Source organism: Ochotona curzoniae, unplaced genomic scaffold, assembly GCF_017591425.1.
Source record: "Ochotona curzoniae isolate NIBS_2020 unplaced genomic scaffold, NIBS_Ocur_1.0 contig_43, whole genome shotgun sequence".
Taxonomy (NCBI): domain Eukaryota; kingdom Metazoa; phylum Chordata; class Mammalia; order Lagomorpha; family Ochotonidae; genus Ochotona; species Ochotona curzoniae.
This window is the reverse complement of record NW_024466218.1, coordinates 39,517,066-39,544,570: the sequence shown is the minus strand read 5'-3', so window position 1 is coordinate 39,544,570 and position 27,505 is coordinate 39,517,066. Positions and strand designations below refer to the sequence as shown.

Genomic DNA, 27,505 nt, shown 5'->3' with positions numbered 1-27,505 from the left:
GGCAGTGTCTGTCTGCCCCGTGCTTGGCCAGCATGCAGTGTGGTGCAACAGGCACACGTATGCCGGCTGAGCTATTCCTGGGGAGGTGCCTGGGTGAGAGCTAGTGTGTTGGGGGGTACATCTGCCTTAGCCTGACCTGTGGCTGCGGCTGTGCCACAGCAGGGCCAGCCAGGAGCCGTGGCCCCAATGCCTCCACATGCCCTCCTTACTGAGCCTCCCTCTGTGTCCCTCCTGCCCAAGTGTCCTTTCCTGCAGAAGTCTCTATGAACTCATGCCTGGTTTTGCAGGAGGTTCCCTCCTATCGATGCTCTCTGGAAGCGGGTGTTCTGGACATGAGCCCTTCATCAGACAGCTGTTTCACACACTTAGGCCTCCAGGATATTGCTTGCTTCACATTTGTAAAGATATCTTTTGAAGCACAAAAAAGCTCTGAGACTTGCTGCTGCTACTCAGTTTGTCAAGTTTTTATTTTGTGGCACAGGTCCATGGTATCAACTCCAAAGAATCTGTGTCATTTGAGGTCTGGCCTTCCTCCTGTGGCCTTGGGCCACTACCAGCTGTTACTTTGTGCTGGCTATGATGAGTGTTGTTGATCACCTGGTCAGAAGTTGGTGCATGTGTGTGAGGGGTGCCACTTTGTACCGGCTGCTGGGGCCTGGCAAGGGCTTGAGAGTGGAGATCTCAAGTGGGGAGGTGTGAGCCTCCAACTTTGCTCTCTGCCTAAACTGCTGTGGCTGTTCTGGGCTTCAGAATCCTCACACAGGATTTAGGATCATTCCATCCGTTTCTGAAAGAAACAAAAGTGCCTGCTGGCCCATCAGCAGGAGCTGCATTCACGCAACAGAAGGGGTGGGCGACGTGCCTGGTGAGCTGCACCCAAGGGCTCTGAGGGTTGTGTTCAGATCAGCAGCTCTCAGCGGTGTAAGTCCTTCCCTTCCTCAGAGACTTTCCTGCAGAGTAGTCTACCGTCACTGGAAGTCCATTGTACACGGGTGGTCAGGCTGAGCTCTGCCTCATGGTCTTGCCACTCCAGGTTCTCCCCCTTGCCTAGGGAGACAGGTTTCTTAGGACTTTTGCACAAGGTTGTGCCATCTTCAAATGAAGAATTGTGTCTCTCCTGGTGGCCCGACTGAGCTCCCCTACCAGTGGGGAAGCACGGCAAAGTGGATGGTCTTTCTCCTTGCTGACCAGAAGGCAGCGCCAACGCCATGCAGGTTTCCAGGTTCCGATGGCCGAGCTCAGCCATGGGAGTCCCTTGGCCCCCAGCCTGCTGAGGTGATTATGTGAGGCCAAGTTGGTGTGGCCGGTTAAGCCCAGGGATGCGTTCCAACAGCGTGTATTCACCCGGAGACCCTTGTTTGTGCCTCTGACTTGACATGAGGTGCATGGCCTCACAGAGTTAGCATGAAGGGGGTCATTCCCCTCACTCCTCTAGCAGTTGGCACTGCTTTTCCCCGTGCCCTGTTTGGAATCCACTCCAGGAGCTCTCCTGCCCTGAGCTTGTCCTCGTGGGAAGACTGTCCGTTGTAAGCGTGTTCTCTGCCTGCTTCGGAGCGGCTTCTGTCACCCTTGGGCCCTGGCCACGCCTCCAGGGGTCAGAGCTGCTGCCATCAGAAGCTTCACAAAGTTCCTTCGAGATCTTTTCCACTTTCCTTTTTGATTTTCCCTTTTGAATTGTTTGTATTGGTCAAACTTGGTACAGATTTTTTAAAAAAGATGATTTATTTGAGAAAAGAACAGAAGGAAAAGGGAGGAGAGAGAGAGAGAGAGAGAGAGAGAGCCCTCCTCCTGCCTGCTGGTTAACCCCCCAAATGGCTGCAACAGGTCTGATCTGGGTCAAGCCAGGGACCCTCCTGGTCTCTCAAAGGGGAGCACCCTGGACTACCACCCTCTGCCCCTCAGGCACATCAGCAGGGAGGTGACTGAATACAGTTGCTGGGACACCTGAAATGGGCTGTCAGCATCACACATGGAGGCTTAACCCGCTGAACCACAACACCAGTCCCCAGACCAAGGATTTATCAGTGTTGTTCCTTTCAAAGAACTAGTGTTCAATTTCACGAATTTCCTCTAGTTTTCCAGCAGCATCCACTTCTGCTTTTCTGTGTGGTTCCTGCCTTGGGTTTAGTTTCATCTTCAGAAGCGCTTGATGATCCATTTGAGGTCTTCCCTCCCTCCTTTCCTTCCTTCATTTCTTATTGTTTTTTATTTTTTTTTAGAAAGTCAGATGTAGAAAGGAGGAGAGACAGAAAAGACCTTCCGTCCACTGACTCACTCCCCAAGTAGCACAAAGGTTGGAGCTGTGCTGATCTGAAGCCAGGAGCTAGGAGTTTCTTCAGGGTCTCCCACGTGGGTGCAGGGTTCCAAGGCCTTGGGCCGTCCTTGGTTGCTTTCCCAGGTCACAGGCAGGGAGCTGGATAGGGAGCAGGGCTGCTGGGACACAAACTGGCACCCACATGGGATCCTGGCGTGTGTAAGGCGTGGACTTTAGCTGCTAGGCCACTGCACCAGGCCCGAGTTCCTCCTTTCTAAAGCAGGTGCTGTTGCAGAGGTTGCACATTACTGCCCTGCCTGTGTCCCTCACACTTTGACATGTTTTTTTTTTTTTTTAATTTGTATTCAGTTCAAAACACTTTCCACTTTCCTTCATACTTTACTTAAACCATGGATTATTTTAAAATGTGGTTTGATTTCCAAATGTTGGAGAAGTTCTCTAATTTCTGTCATTGCTTTCCCATTTAGCTGCACTGTGAGCAGTTAACGAGTTTACAGTCACGAAGGCTGGCATTAGGGCGGAATGGGCAACACTCCCTGGGTGTCCTCCGTGTCCTGCCCGGCACTGCCCCGCGGTCCTCGGGGTGCGCAGTGGGAGTCCTGGAACGTCTGCTCCTCAACTAGCCACATGGAGAGTGGAGCCCTCTGGGGACAACAGCTATGCTGCTCAATCGCTCCCCGCTGGTTCTCCCTGTGCTGCTCACACGTAAGGGTCTGTGCTTTTCGACGTGTTTATAATTGTCACCTCCTCCAGCACAGTTACTGATGACTTCTGTTTACTGCTAGTAACACCTGCTTTTGTCTCACAGTTCATTTTTATACGATTTTTATTTTTATTGGGAAGTCAGCTCTGTAGGGAGGAAGGTCTTTCATTCACTGAGTCACTTCCTAAGCGGCCACAATGGCCGGAGTTGCGCCAATCTGAATTCAGGAGCCAGGAGCTTCTTCCGAGTCTCCCATGCTGGTGCAGGGTTCAAAGGCATTGGCCAGTCCTCAACTGCTTTCCCAGGCCACAGGCAGGGAGCTGGATGGGAAGCAGAGCTGCCGGGATTAGAACCAGGACCTGCACGGGATCCTGGCGCGTGCAAGGTGAGGACTTCAGCTGCTAGGCTACCGTGCCGTGCCCTCATTCGCTTTGTTTGAGCCCAGCAAAGCTCCTCCAGGTCTCTTCCGTCACTAGTCACATGACGGTTTCTCTTTTCCGTTCTGTATTCCCAGCCTGTCGTCTGCGAACGTAGAGAGCCGATGTCTTGGTGGAGGGTTCAGTCCACTCCTGCTCAGTGTGATTCCTGACAGATTTCCACTTGGCACGTGGCCGTCTGCCTGCCACGTCTTGAAAGGCTCTTTGTGCTGTCACTGTTGCTCTTATCTCCCTTCATTGTTGCAGTCTTGGCTTTTATTGTACATATTTTCTAATATAAATTTTTTTCATCCATTCTTTTAATATATCATAGGTTATTTATACACATTTATATTATATCATGTGTATAGTTATATGTGCTTTTTGAAGGTCAGAGAGAGAAAGAGAAAAATCTTCCATGTACTGATTCACTTCCCTAATGTCCACAATAGTCAGGGTTGGGCCTGGTCGTCTGACATCCCCCACAGGGTGACAGGAAGTCACCTGCCTGAGCTATCACCTGCCACTTCCCAAGGTGCACGTCAGCTGGAAGCTGGGATCGGCAGCCAGGGCTGGGGCCAGCACTGTGAGGTGGCATGCAGACACCACTGTGACCACTGCTCAAAGGGGTTATCACACACACAGCACACAGCAACACAGACATGCACACAGGCACACAGCAACACAGATACACAGACAGGCACACACAGGCACAGAGATACACAGACATGCACACACAGCAACACGGATACACGGATACACAGACACACAGCACACAGATACACACACATGCACCCCCAGCACCTGTGCACACATGATATTTTCAGGGTGCTTTCCCTAACATTTACAATGTGCATCTTCCCCAAACAATCCATGCCCCACTAACACTGCCCTGACGTGCCTTCCTCCCAGTGCTCTGTGTCCACAGCGCCTTCACTGTCAGCCCATCAGCACCGTCAATCTGTAACCGTCGTCTCACACACGTGTGGATGTGTCAGCACCAGGAGAGCTGAATGGGCTGCATCGCTCACACTGCTCTGGGCTCGGAGTCCCCACTGCCTCTGCGGCTCCCATCGGGCTTTGGGCAGTCAGTGTCTGCCTTGCGCTCACTGAAGCCAGTGTGCTTTCTTCTTTACCGAGAAGGCATGCTCTTCCCATAGCATTCTGACATGCTGTGCCACCGTCTCCTGCAGCCCTGGCCAGAAGTTGGTCACTACGCTTAGTCAGCAGCCGGGATACCAGGGGTTGCTTCTGCTGCAGCATCCAGCCCCGGGCACCCTGGGCAGCACCTCTCCAGGTACAGATCTCTCCGAATCAATCTTAGAGTCCACTGTCCTTTTTGGGCACAGAGAACAGCGTTTTTCTTCACATCTGTGAGACTAGGGACCGAGATTTCTTCAGATATTTTCCATCCTGTTCTTTTTCTTAAGCTTATGCTTTAAGAAATAACATCTATTTATTTGAAAGTCAGAATTACAGAAAGAGGGGAGAGGTAGACAGAGAGATCTACCCACTGGCTGTAATGGCCAGGGCTGGGCCAGGCAGAAGCCAGAACCAGGAGCTTCCTGTGGGTCTCCCACTAGGGTGCAAGTGCCCAAGCACTGGGCCATCTTCTGCGTCACTGGCAGGAAGCTGGATTGGAAGTGGAGCAGCTGCGACTTGAATTGGCGCCCACGTGGGATGCTGGTGTCCGGCAGCCGTCCTCCTTGAGCATTGTGGGTACACGAAGGGCATGGCTGAGGCCTCGTCCTCTTCCTCTGCTTATTTTTCCTGTTCCCAGGATCAAATGAGTCACTGAAATCTTTTCAAGTCTTTGGATTCTTTTCTCTGCTGGTTCAAATCTCGTGTTGAGCCCCTCCAATAAAGTCTTAATTTCAGTCATATTTTTTTTAAGATTTTTTTTAATTGGAAAGGCGGATATATAGAGAAGAGGAGAGACAGAGAGGAAGATCTTCCGTCTGATGATTCACTTCCCAAACGGCTGCAATGGCTGGAGCTGAGCCAATCTGAAGCCAGCAGCCAGGAGCTTCTTCTGGGTCTCCCATGCTGTATAGGGTCCTAAGGCTTTGGGCCATCCTCGACTGGTTTCCTCGGCCACAAGCAGAGAGCTGGATGGGAAGTGAGGCTGCTGGGATTAGAACAGATGCCCATATGGGATCCTGGCAAGTTCAAGGCGAAGCCTTTCATGGCCATGCTATTGTGCCAGGCCCTCAGTCATATTTTTGATGCCAGAATTTCTGCTTGGCTCTCTTTAAGAAACCCTATTCCACCCCCCTATTGACAGCCTGCATGGATTCCTTTAACATGGTTCTAGCAGCCGACAGCATGTCGGTTAAGGGATGTGTGTGCCTCATGCTTCATCGCCAGTGTCCCAGTTTGACGGGACAAGGCCAAGGGTGCCTTGTTGCAACTCTGCGATGAGATTCCCTCCTGGTAACAACTGGGCTACTGCTGCCGTTTCCCATTTCCGGCTCAGTGCACAGCTTTCCTGCCTGGCTTCAATGGCTCTTGTGTCCCTTGCAGGTGTAAACATCCCCTTCTAAAGACTTCCAGCCTCCCGGGCTTGCCCAGCTTAGCAGGGCTCGGTAGGCGAGCTGTTGGGGGAAGCCTCCATCCCCCACCTCCATGGCAGGTGCTGTGCAGCTCGGCCCTTCAGCTTGCTTGTGCAGGGTCTCTGGGTCAGCTCCGTTGCTCTGGGTCTCCGGGCCCTGTCCTGAGCTGGGCTCACAGCTCCGGCCTCTGAGGAGCAGGGATATGGCCCCGCTGGCATCCTCAGCCCTGCTTGGCCGCAGTCCTTCCCAGGCTGCGTTCCCAGGTTGTGGTGGGGACTGGGTTCCCTGCTCTTTCCGGGGTCCCCACTTCCTAGGAAAGCTTCCTACAGCCTCCTGGCTGGGCTGTGTCCTGCTGCCTTTGGGGATGCAGGCCCAGTGCCCCAGGGAAAGATGTATGCATGAGGCAGCCATCCCCAGGGGCAGGCGGGGGCTGGACCAGCTGGGGCACTGCCATCCACACCCTCCTGACACCCAAGGTCACCCCTGCAGATGCTGCTGCTGACAAACCTAGAGTCCTTGTCAGGGAGACGCAGGTGTGTGGCTGCCAGTGGACTCTCAGAGGTCACCAGACTTCAGGTCCTTGGGTTGGGCTGTGCTGACCCGCCCACCAAGTGTCTGAGGAGAGCTCCCACTCTCTAGCAGGGGCCACTTGGGCAGAAGAGACAGGGAACAGAGAACAGCAGCACCGATACAGAACCTTACAGCAGGACCAGTATGCGCACAAGCGAGAAGGCCAACACTGCATCCCCACCCGGCGCTTGCTGGTAAATGGCCACCCGAGCATCCCAGACACATCCTGACGGCACCCCTGTCGGTCGGCCTCCACAGCAGCTCCTCTGCAGGACACTGTGATGGGGAAGCAGCCCCGCCCTTCCCAGCCCTGCCCAGTTGCTAGTCTCCAAGGACCAATGTTACACTTTTCCAACCAGAAGGAGCGGGCAAGCCGACTGAGAGACAAAACACCAGTAAGAGCTGAAGGCGGGGCTGCGGAAGGACTGGCACTGCAGGGTGGGGTTAGGGGCTGGCACGATGGCTCAATGGGCTAACCATCCACCTGCAAGCGCTGACATCCATATGTTTGTGGCCTGGCTGCTCTACTTCCCATCCAGTTTCCTGATATGGCATGGGAAAGCAGTGAAGGACAATCCAAAGCCTCGGGACTTTGCACCTGTGTGGGAGACCAGGAAGAAGCCCCAGGCTCCTGGCTTCAGGTCAGTTCAGCTCTGGCCATTGCAGCCATTTGGGGAGTGAACCAGCTGTAAATCTGCCTTTCCAACAAAAATGAATAAACCTTTAAAATATATATACGAGGGCATTTAAGGGACACAGCAACCCAGAACAACAAGGTAAGCTTGGGTTAAGTCACTGCCTGCAGCGTCTATCTCCCCCGAGCTGGCGGGTCACATCCCAGCTTGGAAAGCAGAAGCCAGCCCAAGCGCTCGGTCCCTGTCACTCATGGTTCTGGATGATGTTCAGGCTCGTGGCTTCAGCCTGCCCCAGCCCCCGCTCTCATAGCCATTTGGGGAGCGAACCAGCACAGGGAAGATATGGAACCTTCTCCGCTGTTTCTCCCTCCTCTGTAGCTCTGCTTTTCAAATGGAGATGCATAAATCTTTTTTTTTTAGGATACATTGATTTTGGCACAAAAAAGTGGAAATCCACGGAATTTCTTTCTGCATACACAGTTTTTATGAGTTTTGAAGGCCCCTCATTTACATGGATTTTGAAACTTTTCTGCAGCAAAGAAATCTAATTTCATTTTCCATGAACTCTGACATGCCCTCAGCAGGTACAGCTCAAACCATGTCCAGCTAATGTGAGCACCAGCTACCTGGGACAGGAGTCCGGAACCTGACAGTCACCGAGCCCAACCTGGGCCCAGGAGGACTGAGCTCCTGGGTGCTATGGCTGCAGGGCCTTACTCAGCTTTCAGACCTGTGCTCCAGGTCTCCACGGAGGCCGCTGTCCTGGAGCTGAGCCCAGCAAGGACCTTCCAGACACCGCTGAAGTCCAGCCCGCCATGCCTGCCAGGGTGACAGATCTAGGTGGGACCGGATGCAGTGTTCCTACCCATGCCCTCTTGGGGATGCTGGAGCGGTCCCAGGGTGGGACCTACAAGGCAGCTATGCACACAGGAGCTGGGCTATGCCACGGCGGCTGCATGGGGCCTCGCCCGGGAAACAGCAAGGGGAGGCCACAGCTTCCAGCCTGGCTGGGGAGGCTCACTGCCATCAGGAATCTCCAGACGCCTGGGCTGCGGTCTGCTGGTCCACCTTGCTGACAGCCAGCCTGGCCTGGGCAGCACATGCAGGAATTTCCTGCTCGGGACTGTCACCATGCTGTCGGGGTGCCCCAGGATCAGCCCTGAGACCCACAGTAGGCTAAACTGGTCAGTCAGTCCCTCACATGGGACTTGGGCCTGCTGTGTGAGACACAGCCTCCTGTCGGCAGGGCAGGCCTCCAACATGGCACCCAGCCAGCTTAGTAAAACTTTCCATGAGGAAACCTTTTTGTTCTCTCCCAGAGCAGCCTGAATGCAGGAAAGGAGGGGGCAGGGAGAGGCGTGCTGGGCCAGCCCGTGCTGCCGCCGCCCACCTCGCCTACCTGCTTGTTGTTTTAATGACATCAAAGGCTTGAGGGCCTGAAAGGGCTGATTGTGGCAGGCGAGGGGCGGTCAGGGCACAGTGGCGCTGGCTGCCGGGCATGGGAGGCGCCGGTCCACACCGCAGCACATGCACACGGGCCAGGGACAGGCGTGTGAGTGCCCGTGTGGGCCGTCATGCTCACCCCCACAGCCAGGGACCAGCGGTCATGCTGCCAAGTGCCTGGGATGGGCCACACTGAAGCCAGGAGCTCAGAACTGCATCAAGGGCTCCCACAGGGCAACAGGGGCCTAGGGACCCAGTGTCCACCTGCTGCCTGCCTCCCTGGGTGTGGGGAGAGCCTAGAATGGAGCTCAGAACGCTGGAGTGTGGGTATCTCGATGACTGGGCAAAGGGCCAGCTTCTAGACCAAGCTCTGAGACAAAACTGGAGGGTATAATGAGAAAAAGCACCAAGTTTCTCAAAGGTTGGCCTGGTACTGTCTGTGGCTTTAGCTGCTCCTTGAGACAGACAGAGCTGGCAGGCTCCCTCCCTCCAGGGGGGCAAGCCTGAGTGGGTGTGGCAGCAGGGCAGGCACCCCAACCTCCCTGGCACGGTACCCATTATGGCCCCTTTCACTCCGCATTCCTGGGAACAAAACCCAACCCCCAATACACACATCAGGGCAGACTCATGTAACTAGAGAAGCACAAGCTCTGAAGAACTTTCTGAGTCCCCTCAGGCTGTCCTGCAGGGGCCCTGGAGCCTTGCTGCTCCCTGGGCAGACACCTGGCCCACTGGCAGGGACCTATGCTGTGCCCTGGGCAGGTGTGCCCCTGCCCAGCACCTAGGTAGCCTCCCCAATCACTGGTCTGCAGCCCCAGCGATGCCCACACGAGGTCGGTGCCTGCATGGCAGTCCTTCGCAGCTGTCTCCGAGTGCCCACTCTGCAAGCTGGCCAGGAAACTGCGTTTTCTCCCATAGGAGTCCACTGGCAATGGGCAGCGCTGACTTTGCTGGTGGTTTCTGCTGTTCCCGGCTCCCTGGGTTCGCTCTCTGGGGTTCCCAGACTGGGCTCCAAGCCTAGGACCCACCCCACGTCTGGCTCCCAAGGGTGCTCACTGCTTGAGCCATGCCTGCTTCCCTTGTCAAGTGAAATGAAACTACACACAGGCAAAATTCACAGCCGCAGGTCCACCTCAGCGACAAGTCAGCTGCTGATGCTGTGCTGGGTGGGTGGCGGGGGCCAGACATTTGCAGCTGCCTCACGGGGCCTGGGCCACACAAGCTGGATGGGGCTTCTCCAGAGCCTTCTCCCACTCCTAGGAAGCAGGCACAGCTCAGGGAGTGAGACCCCGTGGGACAGCTGAGGAAGGCGGCAGAGCTCCTGTGGTCTCACTCGTGGTTCCCGGCATGCTTTTTTTCCTCTGTTAAAAGTATTTATTTGAAAAGCAGAGATAGAGAGGAGACACACACACACACATGCCTTCCGTCTGCTGGTCCACTCCCCAGATCACAGCAGCAGGGCTGGGCCACACCAAAGCTAGTAACCTGGAGCTCCGTCCGGGTCTCCCACCTAGGCACAGGGGCCCAAGCACATGGGCCGTCCTCCACTGCTTTCCTAGGCTAACAGCAAGGAGCTGGATGAGAAGCAGGACAGCCAGGACACGAGTGGGTACCTGCAGGGTACAGCCTCACAATGAAGCTGGTGGCTTGAAACCTGGCCTCTGAGCAGTGTGCCCAGGCCATGCTGTGGCCCAGGCCCCGTGCATGCCACCCTTGTCTGAATGCCTGTTTTGAATGGCAGATTGCCAGGGGCCTCTTCCCGTGCTGGCACAGCCAGATCCAGAAGGGGCAGGGCTTCTCTGCATCACCAGAACCTGGGGACCGGGACAGTGAGGGAGAGTGTCTGAGAGGGATGCTGGGGCAGGGCTGGAGCGGCCTGGGGGAGGAGCTTGTGCAGGGCTGATGGCCACAGGCTCAGGCTGCAGGTCCCACGGCCAGCAGCACAGACAGCCTTTTGTGCAGACCCCATACATCTGGGGGACACCCTCAGCCACACAGCCACTCAGCAGCCACTTTTCTTGGGGAACAGGTGCTGTGTGCTGGCACACTGTGCTGCTCTCAGATCCCAAACATAAGCAGGGATTGCTGTACCCAGCTCTGACCTGTGGGATAGGCCAGGCCCAGCCCCATGGGAGGTCCCAGCCCACTTCAAGTCCCCACCACACTCCCACTGGGACATGTACAATACAGCACATCACAACACTTGTGCCTGTCCTCTGCTGCCCAACTGGGACCTCACCAGCAGCCAGGAACCTGGCTGAGACCCCTCCCTGTCTCTGGGCTGGAAGAAGCTCCCCAAAATGGCAGGAGCCCAGAAGCTGGCCATGATGGCACCTCTGCAAGGCATGGGCAGGATAGAGGGGGAACAGATGTGTGGTGTCCCCTAAAACCAGCTGCAGCAAGACCACAGCGAAACAACACCGCTGGAGGCATATGTGCCAGTGGCTTCCCCAGAGCAGAGTGCACCGAGGCACAAGTCCACTCAGGGCAGTGTCTACACCAGGCAGAGCGTCCACTCAGGGCAGTGACTACACCGGACGGAGCCCCCATCTCGGCAGATGACAGTCTGTGCCAAGCAGGCTGCAGTCATGACAGATGGTGGCGGGATGTGTGCTGCCCAGGGCTGGCCCAGCACGCAGCCCACACACAACACAATCAGGCCACTGGCACCTTAATCCTTATCCTAACCCTAACCTCCAAGTCACAGAAACCCTCCAGAACGCCGCTGTGAACAGCCAGATTCGTGTGGGTTTCCAAGGGAAGAAGCAGCCTGGGGGACAGGAAATCAGCAGCAGCTTGCCCAAGACCAGGGTCCAGGGTCAGGACTGAACTACTTTCTGAGCAAACACACTGGCACGAGCCTCCTCAGAAAGCTGACGGCCTCGAGAGGGGGAGTGGGAAGAGACTGGAGGGGCCTCGTCGGTGTGGAGGGAGACAGGAGGCCGAGGCTGCCACATGCTGGAGCGCAGGTCCAGCCTGTCTCCGGGGATCCCACTGGGCTAAGGCCAGGCTCCACACATCTGGGGGAGCTCCGCCTGGGCCCTGCCTCCACATGCCAAACTGCAGCAAGCCAAGGGCAGGTGTTGGGAGCCACGTCTGAGAGGGGCCCCGCCCTGCCTCGAGGTCAGGGCTCTTAGGTTGGCACCCAGCAGCCACGAGCCAGGGCACAGTGCGTCGGAACCCACATTTCCGCTGAGGCACCCAGATACGGGCATTGGCCACATACCCCTCCGCGCTCCGCGACTCACAAGCATGGCCACACAGCACTTACCGTCGTCCAGGAACAACTGGTCCAACTCCTCGGGTTCATACTTGACCGTTACAGGAATAGGGGCCAAACCACTACCGGCCGCAAGCACCTCAGGCAGCAACAGCGGCCCAGTGGCTGCAGACTTGCTTCCTGGAACCGTCGGTGGTTGGTGCCACGGGTGGCCAGGTGTGGCAGGGTGGGCCAGGCTACAGCACTGCACACCAGCCGGCTCTTGGGGGGCAGGCGGAGGTCGAGAAGAAGGGCTGTCGGGACAGAGTGAGTGTTGGTGACCAGGGGGGTGGCTACTGCTTGGAGGACTCACCTGCGGCTGCAGGATGGGTGCTGGCTGCTCCGGCGGGCCAGGGTGCACAGCCAGGGGTCCTGGCACTTCCTGGACGGAGGGCCCCTCTCTAGCCGGCTGCTGCAGTCCCAGGTGGCCGAGGCCCGGGCTGCTCAGGCCTTTGGCATAAGTGGTGGGCGAGAGGTCATGCAGCTTCGGGCTGGCGTGGGGCGGCGCTGGGATGAGGGGGCTTCTCTGCGGACAGGCGGGGAAGCCAGCAAGCAGGCAGGAGCCGGGGTCAGGCGGCATGGCGAGCTGCTGGCTATAGCACGGCCTCGGGAGAGGGCTCAGCCCCTGGCTCATTGGTCCACAGATCAGAGCGGGCTCGTAGTCATCCGTTGGCTCTGTTTTGATAATGGGAACTGAGGAGAGGAAAGAGAGCTCAGTCAGAACACACTGAACAGCTCTGAGAGGCAGGCTGGAGAGGGTGCCCTCCCCGTCCTCCCGCCTGATACAGCAGCTTGCTGACACCATGGCCCCTTTCCTGGGAGCCCCACTGCCAGTGTGTCCATGCGGTGAAAGCCCTCTGCACATTGCAGTGGATGCATCCGAGGGACCCTGCAGTCTGGTGAAGTGGCACGCACACAGATAGCGCTCTGGGATCAGTGAGGCCGCCATCCCTAGCAGACACCCCTGCACGGCAGGAGGGCCCCTCTTCCCGCTGCTTGCACAGAGGCCACTCCAGGTGGCCCTGCACGGCGACTCCAGGCCTCTCCCTACTCCTGCCCAATGCCAGCCCCAGGGGAGTTTGCCGAGCTTGGGTCTTTGCAGACGCCTGAGGACCCCACCCCTGCTTCACTCGCCTCCCGCTTGGCCCGGTGTCCCTGACGCAGCCACTGTCAGACGTTCCTGACCACACGTGAGTCCATGCGGGTACGGAAGGGCAGCACTGCTCTGAATCCTGGGCTCGCCTGTGCTCCAGCGGCTGTCTGCTCGCCCAGAGCCAGGCTGCGCCACTGAGTCACAACCCGGTGGCCTCCAGCCACTCCTAGCTGAATCCAATCAGGAATGGCGTGTCCATTTGTGCTCAGATGTCTCCTGAGGCAGTGAGCTGGGCCTGGGCTGCCCACAGCCTCTCCTCAGCAGGAGCACAGCCCGGGGGGGGAATGGGAACGGGCTGGGTCCCCGGCCAGGCAGACGGGAGAGGCTGGCTCCCTGTGTGCATGGCCAGACTGCCCTGCAAGGGGAGGGAGCACGCTGCTAGGAGCGTCGTGGAAGTCCTCACACTTCACAGGAAATGGCGTGGTAAACTGATTCATCCCACAGCACGGGAAGTCGGCCGGCGCCCGGCCCCTGGCTGAGGCCTTCCCTGGCCCCTCCACTTGGAAGCCGAGACACTCTGTCACTGAGCTGTGTTGATGGTGAGCGCTCCCCACCCACACCGCCTCACTCCACACACACACTGGTTCTCTCAGGCACATCTGAGGAGACACCCCAACCAGAACCAAGCTGCTGGCATCACACATGGCAGACAAGGTTAGCTGGCTGCCGAGGGCACACGGCTGCTGAGAACGGCCACAGACACCTGGATGTCAGTGTGGACGGCCATGGCTAGGTTCTAAGTGAGCCTATGACCTCGAGACACAGACACAGCTGGACTGTTCTCTCCGGCACGGTGCCTGACCAGGTCTAGACTGCCTGCCTGACACAAGGGCCGGCATGACGTGAGGTCTAGCCTGACGCCACAGCCGGACTCTGACACTCAGGGCCTGATGCCAGGGCCGGGTTCTAACATGAGGCCTGGGCTCTGATGCGAGGGGCCTGACACGAGGGCCGGGCTCTGACACGAGGCATCTGATGCGAGGGCCGGGGTCCGACACAAGGGACCTGAGGCCAGGGCTGGGCTCTGAGACAAAGGGCCTGACATGAGGGCCGGGTCTGATGCAAGGGGTCTGATGCAAAGGCCTGGCTCTGTGGCTCCCGCCCTGAGTGTCTCAGAACGCAGCTGACCCGTATACATGCGAGTGCTGAACAGCAAGGCTGGGCACAGCTGGGCCCCTCACCCTAGAGTCCAAGAAGGCTGTCCCAGGACATCATGATGTACCTCACACCGAGCCAGGGCAGTGACCGCGTCTGCAGCTGTGCTGGAATCACACGGTGGGTCTTTCACTCCCCGCGATGCACTTCATGCAGCCCAGAGCCAAGGACCCACCTATGTCCCATCATGCCTGCAGCTACACGGCTCCACATGGGGTCTCCCAGTCCTGGATGGGCCCCAGAGCAAGCTCCTCTGCAGTACACCAGCCCCCAGCAGTGCCCTTGGGGCTCCCCTGATGCCCCTGGTGTTCGGGTAGGCAGTCGGGGTTGCACAAAGTGACCACGGGTGACATTCACAGAGCAGGGGCACCCCGGGACCCAGGGCAGAAACCCAAGCTTTCCCAGCTGGAAGTCATGGGAGGTGGCCAGGTCTGCTCCGGGCAGGGTGAGGGCATCAGCGTGAGGGTCACTGGCTAAGATCACAAGAACCAACGTTCTGGTGTCACGTGACCCGCCCTGGGGATTGTATAGGGCTGCATGTCGGGGTCCCAGCAGCTGCTCAGTGTCAGTGGGAGACCTGTGTTGGCAAATTCTCACTGCTCTGTGCCCCCATTTATGCCCCGCAGAGGCGCCCACATCTGAGGGGCCCAGGTCAGAGATCAATGGGTGAAGAAAAGCCCTGGTCCACCTGGTCCCACATCTGACATGTGAGACAGACTCTCCCCGCCGTCCCAGCTTATCACGCATCTTCCCCTGGCACACTGGGGCCTGCAGCCATGGTTGGCACGTGTGGGCAGCGTGCGGGTGCATCTTCCTGTGCTGCCGGCTAGCCTGGGCTGATTCCCACCCCCACACTGGGCCTTCAGGAGACCAAGCCTGACTAAGGCCACAGTGCTGGAGAGCAGCTGCTCGTGGCCTGCAGGGGCGGAGAATTCTCATGGAGCCGCCTGTACTGCCCTGGTTGCAGGTTCCAGCCTCCGGGACAGTGAGCAAGGACAGCTGCCTGGTGCACGGGTGGGGTAGGGGCCTGGGTGCTGCAGGCTCGAACCCAGTGCAGTAGGTGAATCCTGCTCACCGCACATGGGGCCCGCTCTGAGCGACCCCAAAGCCTTGGCTTGGATTACTTCACCAGGTGCGTCCTGGGAGGCAAACAAAAGCTTTCTGTTCCCGTGTAGCCCCTGGCAAACAAAGACCCGATTGTCCCGGGTCCCTGCCAGAGCCCAAGTCAGCCCTCGGCCTCCACAGCCAGAGCCAGCACGGCGGGGCAGGCTCTCTGAAAGACGGACAAGCAGGCAGCAACGGGAAGGACCAGGACGTGTCTCTTCCCAGGACTGGTGGGGAGACTGGAGCGAGCGTCTTCTGTCTCCCTCGGCAGCTTCGGGGACCTGCTCCGGGGGCATCAGGGTCACAGACTCTGGGCCAGGTGCTGCTTCGTGCTGTCTGCTCCCGGCCCCCCACATGCCCAACAGCAGGAGGCCGTCCTGCTCTTGCAAGACTGAAACTGGGCTGCGAGCCAGGTCCGACCCAGACGCCAGAGATGAATGAGCTTGCTGCCTGTGGGGGTGCTGGCTGCGGCAGTGGGCGTGGTCTCCAGGGGACAGCTGCCATGCCTCAGGCAGCCGCGCAGAGGTGTCAGCACAGAAACTGCTGCACGGGGAGCTTCCTTGCAGGCTGTGTACACTAGTCAGGTAGCTGCCAGGAACACAGCGACCCTTCTTCTCCTGCGGGCGCCAGCCTCCCTGGGAGCCCTGCAGCCTGCTCAGGCCGCTGCGTGCTGCGACCAGTGTCCACACCATCAAGCTGTCCCAGTGGGTGACATATCCTGGCTCAGGGCCTCTCCTTGGGTCACAGGGTACACGCACCAACACTTGCTCTGTAGCTTGTCCCTGCCCTCATCCCTGCAATCTCAGGGTTACTCTCCCCTTCACATGCTGCCCTGGGTCTTACTATGCAGGGCAAGGAGGGAGGCTCAGGGCGAAAATGCATGCTCGTGTGTGCCTACACGTGCTGGTGTATCCACATGTGTGCCACATGTGCACCCATGGGCGTGTGTGCCTGTCTGGAAACGTACGCTAGTGTATGTGAACATGTGATAATGTCCACACGTCCACATGCATATCCACGTGTGCTGCCAGGTGCTGTGTGCGCGTACACAGGCACGTGTCTGAGGGAACAGACACAAGAGTAGCCCACATGTCCACATACATGTGTGCTACCATGTGCTCATATGTATGTGTTCACATGTGTATCCATGTGCCTGCGTGTGTGTGGCACTGTGTCACGTGCATGCACATGTCCCTAGCCACTGTCAGTGAGGTGGTAAGAGCTTGTGTTAACAGTCAACATTTGGGGTCACTGTGTCTTAAAATCTTGTCCCAGAGTCCTCCCTTGAGGAAGACCTGGCACTGGGCTCCAGAGTGACCTGTACCCACTGGAGTTTCACGGTGAGTTGATCCTTGTCACCTCCAGGGTGTGATGTCCAACATACAGGGAATGGAACAGCTAGGCATTGTGGCAGAGTGCGTCAGGTTACTGCCTGCCACACTGGCATCCCACATAAGCACTGGCTTGAGTGCTGGCTACTTCACGTCTGATCCATCTTCCTGCTCCCGCGCCTGGGAAAGCATTGAAGGGCGTTTCAAAAGCTCCCGCCCCTAGATCCACGTGGGAGGCTCCCGGTTCTCGGCTCAGGTCTGGCCCAGCCCCAACCCCCGAGGTTGTGGGCATTCGGGCACTCGGAGAGTGAATCAGCAGACGAAAGACCTCTCTGTGTGTCTCTGCCTTTCAAATGAACGAATCCAAAGAGAAAGTGCAGTCCTCACTTCCTGGCTGGACAGGCGAGAGAAGAGGGCAGTGGTGCCGCAGGATCTTCAATGTTTGGATTCAGGAAAGGTGCAGAGCAGAGCTGGGCTGAGCGATCAGTAAGGGAGAGCCTGGCTGTGTGAGAGACCCACCCCTGCACAGCTGTGTACCTGTGCCCACACCATGGAGAGAGACCATACGGGCTCCATGTGGCCACTGCCCAGGCCGTACACCCTCCTGCAGTCTCAGCTGTGGGAGGAGCTCCCCTCTGGACCTGGGACTCCCTTAGCAGGGCTCAAGCGACCCACACTAACTCTCCAGGCCCATCAGACACCTCAAGCCACAGAGCTAGCCCTGGGGTGCCACTGGCTGGGTTCACTGTGGCACGCCTGCCCACTGAGCATCCGGCTGAGATGGCTACATGCCAGGCTGTAGGCACAGCAGCCACAGGCCTCCAGGGCCTGCTCTTAGTGTTTCATATGCCACGCAGGAGGTGTCAGGCATGCAGAGATGCAGCCTCACGCCCAGTTCTGGAGGAAAACCTGACACTTGGCTGCATGCAACACTGCACAAACAGGAATGGTCCAGAGGACCTGCTCCCATTCCTGCGGTCCCCGTGGCCTACCCGGATGATTGCAGAGAGCAGCCCATGCACCCGCCAACTGGCTGTGCTTTCAGAGCAGGACATAGACAAGCGCTCAGGGGCAGACTAAGCAACCCACAGCTCAGCTTCACAGCCAAGGAGGCGAGCCACCGTGGCCCCTGGCCAAAGCTCTCCCGCTAAGCACCCATTGCCTGTCCATGGCCAAGGTTCTCCCGCTAAGCACCCATCACCTGTCCACGGCAAAGCTTTCCCGCTAAGCACCCATTGCCTGTCCATGGCCAAGGCTCTCCCGCTAAGCACCTGCTGCCTGCCTGGACCAGAGCAGCCATGCTGGCACTCAGAGGCTGTGCCCAGCCCAGGATGACCACAGAGATGCAGCTGAGGGAAGTACAGCCCTGGCACCAACGTCTGCTCCAGGGACCCAGAACCTCAATGTGTCTGCAAAAGTAGGGGTCGCTACCTATTGACCTCAGCTGGCCCAGGCTGAGGACGCACAAGCAATGCAGACTCCCTCCAGCTGTCCCTTGGTTTTAAACCACACACTGACAACCTCACATCAGGCCTGCAGTAGGACTAGATTCAGCTCATGTGGTCTTGGGTCTTAGCCTAAGGAGTTCAGAGTCCTGGGAGGCAGCAGAAGGATCCCAGCTATGGGAAAGGAGGCTGTGCTGGTGGAAGGAGGCTGTGCTGTAGGGAGGCTGTGCTGGTGGGAGGAGGCTGTGCTGTGGGGAGGCTGTGCTGTGAGGAGGCTGTGCTGTGAGGAGGCTGTGCTGGTGGGAGGAGGCTGTGCTGTGAGGAGGCTGTGCTAGTGGGAGGAGGCTGTGCTGTGAGGAGGAGGCTGTGCTGTGGGGAAGAGGCTGTGCTTTGAGGAGGCTGTGCTGGTGGGAGGAGGCTGTGCTGTGGGGAGGCTGTGCTATGTGAGACAGGTAGCCCTGCCCAGCTGGGTTACTGAGCAGCAGTGTTCAGGGATGCTATGCCTTCATGGCTGAAGTCGTGTATCAAAGAGCAGCTTGCTGGGGGAACAGCAGGCACAACTGGCTGGCCTGCTCCAGGGGTGGTGCGGAGTGTGGGGCCTGGCCCTTCCTGGGTGGGGCGTACGCAAGACACAACGGCCCCTCTGGCCCTGTGCCAAGACTCGGGGCACTGTGATCAGTAGCAGGTGTTTCTGTGAGGTGCCTCTGCAGGAGGAACCCCGGGCATATCCTCAGCACTGCCCTACAGCAGCTTGTCCTCAAAAGCCTATGTTTTCCCTAAAATATGCCATCCCCAGTCCGTTGCACTACAGGGCTGCTTGGGACAGGCTTTCTGTTTCCAGACTGTCATCACCTTTCTGTCCTCGTTCCCAGAACACTTGGCATGCTCAAACCAGGATGCCACCTCCCCTGGTGGCAAGGTCTCTACTTTTCCTGCAGCCTGGACCTGGGCCCCCTGCTGCAACCTGCCATAGCCCCACCACATAGCGCCTCTGCCATGTGCCACAGTGGTGTCCGGGGAACTCAGTTCCAGCATGGCTACGACTCCATGCGGTCTCATGAACTAGCCCACAGCAAATGGAAATAGAACCCTCACCAAGCAGTTCTGACTATCAAGCTGATTTTGCAGCTGGTTCCTGGTATACACTTTCTCCTAAAATTCTGTTAGAAAGTACAGCAGTGTGATGATGGCAATGTAGCTAAGTTCTCAACGTAGAGGATGACAGAGAGAGAACGCTTCTGTGCCCTGCTTCTACCGGCCTCCCTGGAGAAGCACAGCAGCCAGTGTGCCCTGAGGCCAGGATGGGGCCCTACAGCCAGCAGCCAGTGTGCTCTGAGGCCAGCATGGGACCCTGCAGCCAGCAGCCTGTGTGCCCTGAGGCCAGGATGGGGCTCTGCAGCCAGAAGCCCAGTAGCCACTCACTGGGGTCAGGACAGGGGCCTGCAGCTCGTGTCCCCAAGGTAAGGACAGGGCCCAGCAGCTCAGCACCCATGTCCCCTGAGGCCAGGATAAGGTCCTACAGCCCAGCAGCCCGTGTCCCCAGGGTCAGGACAGGGCCTAGCAGCCCTTGTTCCCTGAGGCGAGGATGGGGCTGCCCAGTGCCTGTGTCCCTGGGGTCAGGACAGGGCCGTGCAGCCCAGCAGCCCGTGTCCCCAGCAACCCTTACCCCCTGAGGCGAGGATGGAGCTGCCCAGTGCCTGTGTCCCTGATGTCCGTGCAGAGCACCCACAGCTGTGTGCCTTGCCTCCATCAACCTCCAAAGCATCCAACTTGGTTTGGACTGCGTGCAGCCATTGTCCGCTCCTGGCAGGACTAACAGCGAAGACCCCTGATGCACACATTTGCCGTGCATGGGACAAAGGCCAAGGTGGGCATAAGCTCCCCTCTTCCTGGCAGGAGTTTTCCTTACAGGGACATGGGCACCTCCGCCAGGCTGCCTACAGCCCCTCCGCGGGTCTCTGCACCTGTCAGGACAAACGCATGCCTGGTTCCTGGTCAGGACTCAAGGTTAGAAAGGTGGCATTACCAGAGGCAGGAAGGTAGGTGAAGTGCTGCAGCTGGCTTCTCTTGCGCTTGCCGTTGCACACGTAGAAGCTGACTTGCACGGGGCTGCTGATCCTCTGGGTGCGGAACGGCGGAATCTCCACCACCAGAGAGTTCTAGGGAGCACAGACAGGAAGCCGTGAGTGCCCCTCGCACCCTGGCACCCAAGGTTCCTGGGCCACCCAGAGGGGCTGGGCCATCTTCTGCCCCCTTTCCCAGGACATTAGCAGGAAGCTGCCTCAGAACTGGAGACTTGAACCAGGGTGTGACCGTGTGCGACAGGGTCCCTGTGGAGGACAGTGCTGTGATGTGGGCAAGGCCAGTGCCCATTAACCTGCTCAACAGATGCCGCACATGATCCAAGCACTACCTCAGACACACGCAGAAGGAAGAGATCAGAAAGACATGGAAGGAAACGACAGAAGTCGGTCAGGCGCACAAGCACAGCCTTGATGTCTCAGCGAGCTTTTGAGGAAACCCACTGTCTCAACTAAGTCTGCATTGCTCGAGACCCAACATCCTTTAGCACAGCTCGGGCTCAGACCCAATCCAGCTCCTGATGATGACCTGGGAAGGCAATGGGCCCTGCACGCACATGGGAGACCCAGCCAGTTGCCCTGTTCGCAGCTCTGGCCTGACCCAGCCTTGGCTATTGAGGCCCTTTGGGGAGTGACCCAGCAGAAGATCTCTCCCGCCCTCCCCACTGCTCTTTCAAATAACTAAATAATAAACAAACAAATAAATCTTAAAGAGAGAGAAGGGAACATGGTGTATTGGTGCCCGCGTGTGCACCCGACCCTGGGGATCACTCAAATGCAGGCAGGAAGTCAGCCGAGCCAGTGCTACAGGCTGCAAGGGGAGAAGAGGGGCCTCTACCCTGGCTGCTGAGAGGTGGCCCTGGGAAACACGCAGGCTCAGGGAAGCTCAGAGCCCTGGCATGGCTGAGGGTGCCCCACAGAGCTGCAGCGAAGCTCAGAGCCCTGGCACGGCCCAGGATGCCCCCACAGAGCTGCAGCGAAGCTCAGAGCCCTGGCATGGCCGAGGGTGCCCCACAGAGCTGCAGTGAAGCTCAGAGGCCTGACACGGCCCAGGATGCCCCCGCAGAGCTGCAGCGAAGCTCAGAGCCCTGGCACAGCCCAGGATGCCCCCGCAGAGCTACAGCGAAGCTCAGAGCTCTGAACACACCAGACAGAGAGTGGCTGCCCGTAGGGGTCCAAGTGAAATAATTTAAGAGGACACCCCATTAGACACCAGAGGTGCCATTAGCCTCGGCTACTCGGCCACCAGGCTGTGAAGATGCCACCCAGATGCCCACAGCCCACATGGAGTGCCTGCTCCAGGCCCAGATCCAGCACCTGACCCAGCTCCCTGCGATTGCCTACCCTCGGGGGCCGCATGTGAGGACTAGCACACGAGGGCCCCTGCCACCCGCAGGAGACGCAGGTTGAGTTCTGGGGTGTTGGCCTGGTCTTGTGCAGCCTGGTTGCTGCAGGCATGGGGGAATGCATTGGCATGCACCAGAACTCTGCCTTTCAGGTAAGCAAACATTTAACAGCAGTCTGTACAACTCGCCAGTCAGGGCAATCATCGTCGGGACAGAGAAGGCTGGGACACACCTAATGGCACCTGCCATGTGTCCATACACACAGCTGCAGTGTCTCTGCTGCTCTGGTCACACCCGACTGCTCAGTGGGGCCATAGGTCCTGGCATGGTGGCGGGAACTCACTGCCAAGCAGGCAGTGGAGCGTGTCCCAGCCAGTGCTGGGCGCCTGCGTGGGAGGCTGGGAACATGTGGTCTCTGGGGGGCAGATGCCGTGTGGGGTCTGCTCTGTGTGGGCTGCCTGGAGCAGCTGAACCAAGGGCAAGCAACACATTGTCCCAGGGGAGGCTTGGACGGGCCTGCAGCTCTGCCCAGTATCCTGCTGCTGCCATGTGCACTTCATGGACACCCTGGGCACTCACCGGCTGGCATAGGTCTCTGTCGGTTTTGGCTTCCATCTCCCAGACATGGTGGCCATCTGGAAGGCAGGACCAGCAGAGGCATTAGTTTGAAAGTGGGGGTTCACTCTTACACCTCCCCCATGCCTGCTCTATGGCCCAGACACAGAGCTCCCCAAAAGGATGCTGACCCTCAGGGCTGGGACTATACACACAGGTCCAGCCAAGTGGTGCTAGGCAACACACACCTGGTGGGGCCCCAAGACCCCTGGCCCAGGGGCTCCTTCCATCCCAGCCTGATGTGCCAGGCAAGGACTTGTTTGGTACAGCTTTGGGGCCTGACGTGAGAAGGCCTGGGCCTCCAGCCTGAGCCATGGAGGAAAACCATTCCTGCCACACAGCAGGCAGCGACTGAGACACAGGGGCTGTTGGCCTCCAAGGGGGACCTCTTCCTCCCCATGTGGCCCAGTTCCCCCATGCAGCAGGCCACTGTGGGAGAGCAAGGCCTTGGCCTTTCTGCTGCTGCTCCCTGGGATGGCTCATCTTGAGAAAGGGGTGCCTTGCGATTCCCTGAAACTCCCCTTGGAGCAGCCCTGGGGAAGGCCAGGACCAGCGTCCAGCAGGTACTGCTTGCTGCAGGCTGTTGAGGGGCTCTGTGTGGTCACTCCTGCCCTGTCTCTTCCTTGTACCTCCCGAGGAACACACAGCACGAGGCAGCTGGTTCTTTAGTGCTTCTTTCTCTCCTGCCCCACCAGGTGGGGGTGGGCTGGGAGCCACAGGCCAGCCCACCTACAAGCTCCTCCTAGGTGACCCCACTTGGGGACCACGTGAGCATTGGCTCGGGGATGGCTGTGTCCCCCCACCGGGGAGAAGAGGCAGGCAACAAGGCTGTGACTCCCCGTGCTCGGCCTCACTCTACGGCACACCCTCGGGCTTGGGGCGCACCTGGGAATCCCGGGCAGGCTGCTCCACGAGGACGCCGGCTCCTCCCACCCTGTGTTGACAAGTCAGACTGCCCTTCACAGGACAGTCTCTGTTTGCTTTCCAAGCAACTTGTGAGTTTTCCTAGGACAGGAGCTGTCTCCGCCTCACCCCTGCCTAGCCAGCTGTGGTGTCATTACCTGCCTGCCTGGGCCCCACCCAGCTGGAGGTCACAGTGGGCGACGCCCTGTGACGGCGTCTGCCACACACAGAGGGTGCCACACACCCAGGTGTGGTCAGGGAGGGACAGCCACAGGCACTCAGGTGCACAGCTCCCAGGTCCCCATCACCCAACAAAGCTCCACTGACAGACCCGCACGTGGGGCCAGCGCTCCATCTCTCAGCGAGCCCATGGCAGCCGTAAACCTCAACTCATGGCCAATCATCTTGGGAGGTACAAGGAAGAGGCAGGAGTGACCACACAGAGCCCCTCAACAGCCTGCAGCAAGCAGTACCTGCTGGACGCTGGTCCTGGCCTTCCCCAGGGCTGCTCCAAGGGGAGTTTCAGGGAATCGCAAGGCACCCCTTTCTCAAGATGAGCCGTCCCAGGGAGCAGCAGTGGGAAGGCCAAGGCCTTGCTCTCCTGCAAAGCCCTGTGCAGCCCGGTGGCCTCCAGCAGCAGGGAGCGGTCAGCACTGAAGGGCCCTTTGTGCTCCGGCCTTATCAGCGGCTCCTACTCCCGTTCTCTGTCCAGAAGCAAGAATGTTCCAAACCATTAGGGGATTCCCTGGAGTGTGAGTCATCGGGAAGGCTTCCCCGCCACGCCCCCCGAGCTGAGCGGCCTGACACATTGTTTCCGAGCAGGAAGCAGCAGGAGCTGCTCCCAGCGCCAGCTCTCCTAAGCCCGCCTCCTATCCTCCTGCCAGCCTCCTCCTCGGTGCCCACAGCCAGCTCTGCGGGTCCCTGGGTCAGCACGGCAGCCAACAGGGCTGCAGAGTCATACTAGGGCAGAAGGGAAGCTGGCCACTGTGGGGGACACAGATACAGGCCAGGGCCAGCAGCCCTCAGGCGATCCAAAGCTGGACACGGCAGCCATCAAGGAGGACAGCCACCTCGCCGCTGGGCCAGGGCAGCCAGGAAGACTTGCAGCATACCAGCCAGGAGCAATCTAAGATGCACAGGGCCTCCCAGCCCCAGCAAGAACAGCGAGCCACCCTGCTCCTTCCTGACTGCCCACACAGTGCTGCCCTGCCGCAGCCTTGCCATCGCGCAGGACCCCATGCTGGGCTCTTGGGATGAGGCACATGAGCCAGCAGCTTCCCTCCTTGGAAGCACCACGAGAGACATAGACACCACAGCATGGCAGCTCCCTCCCAGACATTCCCACTCATCATGTGAGTCCAGCTGGGCACATGAGCACCACTAGGGGAAGAACCAGCTTGTGCCCATCAGCTCATCATGGACAAACGAAATGCAATCAGCCACACACGGGCACCCCTGCTCCCAGGTGAGCCAGGGCAAGGCCACTGAGTGGACAAGAGGACTGGCTCTGAAGATGGGGCAGTGGGACTGGAGGGCTACCGATGGGTGCGTGTCTGTCAGGAGGGAGGGCCCGTGGTGACCACATGGCTGGGAGTCTTCTGGCTCCTGACACATGGACTGGGGTGTGGGGAGGAGGGGCTGTGCGGGCCTGACATGTGGGCTGGGGGGTGGGGAGGAGGGGCTGTGCAGGCCTGACATGTGGGCTGGGGGGTGGGGAGGAGGAGCTATGCGGGCCTGACATGTGGGCTGGGGGTGGGGAGGGGCTGTGCGGGCCTGACATGTGGGCTGGGGGTGGGGAGGGGCTGTGCAGGCCTGCTCCCCTATGTGCAGATTGCAGTGCTACGGCCATCATGACTACGGCCATCATGAGAGCCGCTGTGATGTGGGCGAGGTCCCACAGTGACCACTTCCCCCGACCACCACAGAGGCTCAGCCACCTCCTGTCCAGCCCTGGTGAGCCCTGCCACACCCTGGCCACTCCCCCATAGGTCTATCCATACAGGGAAGAGCTCCCAGGGCCACAGTGGTGACACTGGGCGCCCAGGCCAGCAGTGACCCTGGCTTCCATAGGGTCCTGTGGGACGGGCTCCACCACAGCTGAAGGGCTGTGTTCCTTTTCCTGCTCTGAGATTCCCTGAGATGTGTGAGGGCCCTGCATTCAGGGGCCGCTGAGAACAAAGCCTTTGGCCCACACTGTCTGCTTCCGAGTGAGGGACACAACATCCAGCCCCACTCAGCCATGTAACACAGCCTCACGGTGCCGGCCCGAGCCCCGCCTGACTCGCTCAGCACTGCAGTATTTTTATTCCATGACGAACGGGGACGAGTGCTGCCCTGCCGAATCTGTCCTCTCTGCCTACTGCCAGGAACAGGGAACGAGGATCTTCCTAGACGCCACGACGTGGTCTCAGGCTGCTGAATGTCCCCATGCCCACAGCCTTGACACCTGCTGGGCTGACGAGAGCACACACCCACGAGGCTCCCAGAACCCCCTGAGGCAGCACGTGACTGCTGGGCTGCTGAGGAGCTCACTGCGTGTGCACCACGTGAGCAGACGACACACGACCCGCTCTGGCCACCTGCCCCTGCAGTGGGTAGGTCTCAGGGAATGTGAGAGCTCCCCAGCTAGACAGCAGGCACCAGTCCCTGCCAGCCCTGTGGGAAGGCGCAGCAGGCGCCCGCCCGGCCGCACGCCTACCCCCGGCACATGCAGGTCCAAGTCACACCGCACTCCTGCACATCACATAGCCTGTGCACTCACATACACACTCTGTACCCGTTGGCGGGTCCAAAGCGTCTCACGTGGGGCAGCTGCCTGGAACCTGCTCACATAGGACGAGCAGACCCTGGGCTGCTGGCAGGCTGAGGGGACAGTGCCCACGGAGGGGCTGTGGGCAGAGGCCCCATGAAGAGGAGTAGACAGACTTGCTATCCCATCCCCATGCGGCCACTCTGCCGGCTCTTGGGAGCCTGCCCACGGACAGGGTATTCATCAGATGCCTGCAGCAGTGGTTAGGATGCCAGGTTCGAATCCCAGCCCACTTCCTGTCTGTGTGTACCTGGGAGACAGCAGAAGCTGACACCCGCATCAACACTTGGACTGAGCTCCTGGCTTTCACCTGGCCCAGCCCTGCTTGTAACAGCGTTTGGGGAGTGGTCTGACTTCCAATAAATAACAAGATCGCTGCATGATGAACTTTCAGAGCTGGCTGTGTCCACACGGTGAGCATGCAGCGTGTGGTCCTTGCCTCTATCCCGGCCTTCTGCCTGTGGTCTCCCCCACCTATGCCCAGAGCAGACGGTGCTGTCTCCAGCCTGGCGGGGGCGGGGCGGAGTGCAGCCTCGGTTGGGTTTCGGTCTGAGCTCTCCAAGGGAGGCATTGCAGGAGGTGACCTTGCTCTGCCCTTGGCTGCCAGAACCTGGCCTTAGAGATCTACCTGGGCCGGGCCTCCGTGCGGCAGAGGGGACAAGAGGGGACACTTCCCTCAGTCTGGGCTGAGACAGAGAAGGACATGGGGTCTCCTTGTCCACATGCCGAGGGCTCTGGCTGCCCAGTGGATATCAGACAGCCTTGCTGAAGGGACCTCAGCAGGAGGTAGGCCCGAGAGGGAGAAGCCACCGGCCAGGCCAGGCAGGAACAGAGGTTCCAGCCAGCCTGTGGGGCTCAGTGTGAGTGAGGGCTGCGCTCTGCCTCTTCCTTCCTGCACCCCCAGAGCAGCGTAGAGGCTGGGGATGGGAGGCCGGTGCCTTCCCTTCTCCTGGCCATCTTGGAGACTAGACAGCCCACAGCTCACGCACTGCCTGTACACCAGGCAGGTGCAGGGATTCACGTGCCACACATGGCAGGTGATCGGTGGAGACGGATCCACCGAACCGAGGGTGCCAAGCCCGGCAGGGTCCGCAACAGGCTGGAGGGTCAGCAGTGACAGCACAGTCCCTGGACAGCCCTGGCAACCATGCTGGGGTCCACCTCAGGTAGCAGTTTACAAACCAGAACTTGCAATGGACTGGAAGAACCTATCAGTAGGGAGGAGGGCAGCTGTGTTCTCGAGGTAAGTCGAGTTTAGTGGCTTCCCCACACCACAAAAAGCAGAACAAGGAACAGCTCGTCACCAACAAGAGCTGGGCGCCAGATGAGGGGCCCGGCTGCACTGGGAGGGCATCTCTGGGCCGACGGATTCCACCCAAGAGGCCAACGGGATGCAAGGAAAGCGTGCGCATCCTGGTCCCTCTTCAGGCCTTCCTGTGCCGGCTGCCGACAGCACACGGACAAGCACGGCTGGAGCTCCTGTGCCTGCTGCCCACGGGGCGTCTACTCAGCACTCACCACAAGAGCCAAGCTGGTTCTGGACACGGCCAAGGACCTGGTCTTCCAGGGCATATGGGAAGAGGCGCTGGCAACACAGGCTGGCGGGTGGCCAGGAGGGCTGTGCGGTTGCCATAGCCCGGCAGTTCTGGCCACAGACACCCCACTGGGAGAGTGCAGTGCGGCCTGCCTGGCGTCGCCCTGGACCCCATG

The 27,505-nt window shown here is 59.0% G+C and overlaps 1 protein-coding gene across 4 annotated transcripts in view; it reads right to left on the bottom strand.

Annotated features, from left to right (window-relative positions):
- Nucleotides 1–27,505, bottom strand: part of NFATC1 (nuclear factor of activated T cells 1) — a 77,355-nt gene that overhangs the window by 14,708 nt on the left and 35,142 nt on the right. For 3 of the 4 annotated variants that reach the window (XM_040985153.1, XM_040985155.1, XM_040985154.1), the window contains 3 exons: nucleotides 22,048–22,103; nucleotides 20,068–20,200; nucleotides 10,291–12,546 (listed from right to left, as the gene is read on the bottom strand). In XM_040985153.1, the coding sequence (XP_040841087.1) occupies nucleotides 11,594–12,546; nucleotides 20,068–20,200; nucleotides 22,048–22,103 (1,142 nt within the window). In that variant the 3' untranslated portion in view covers nucleotides 10,291–11,593. Of the gene's footprint in view, nucleotides 1–10,290; nucleotides 12,547–20,067; nucleotides 20,201–22,047; nucleotides 22,104–27,505 lie in introns of those variants that run through there. The other variant, XM_040985157.1, reaches the window with a different exon arrangement.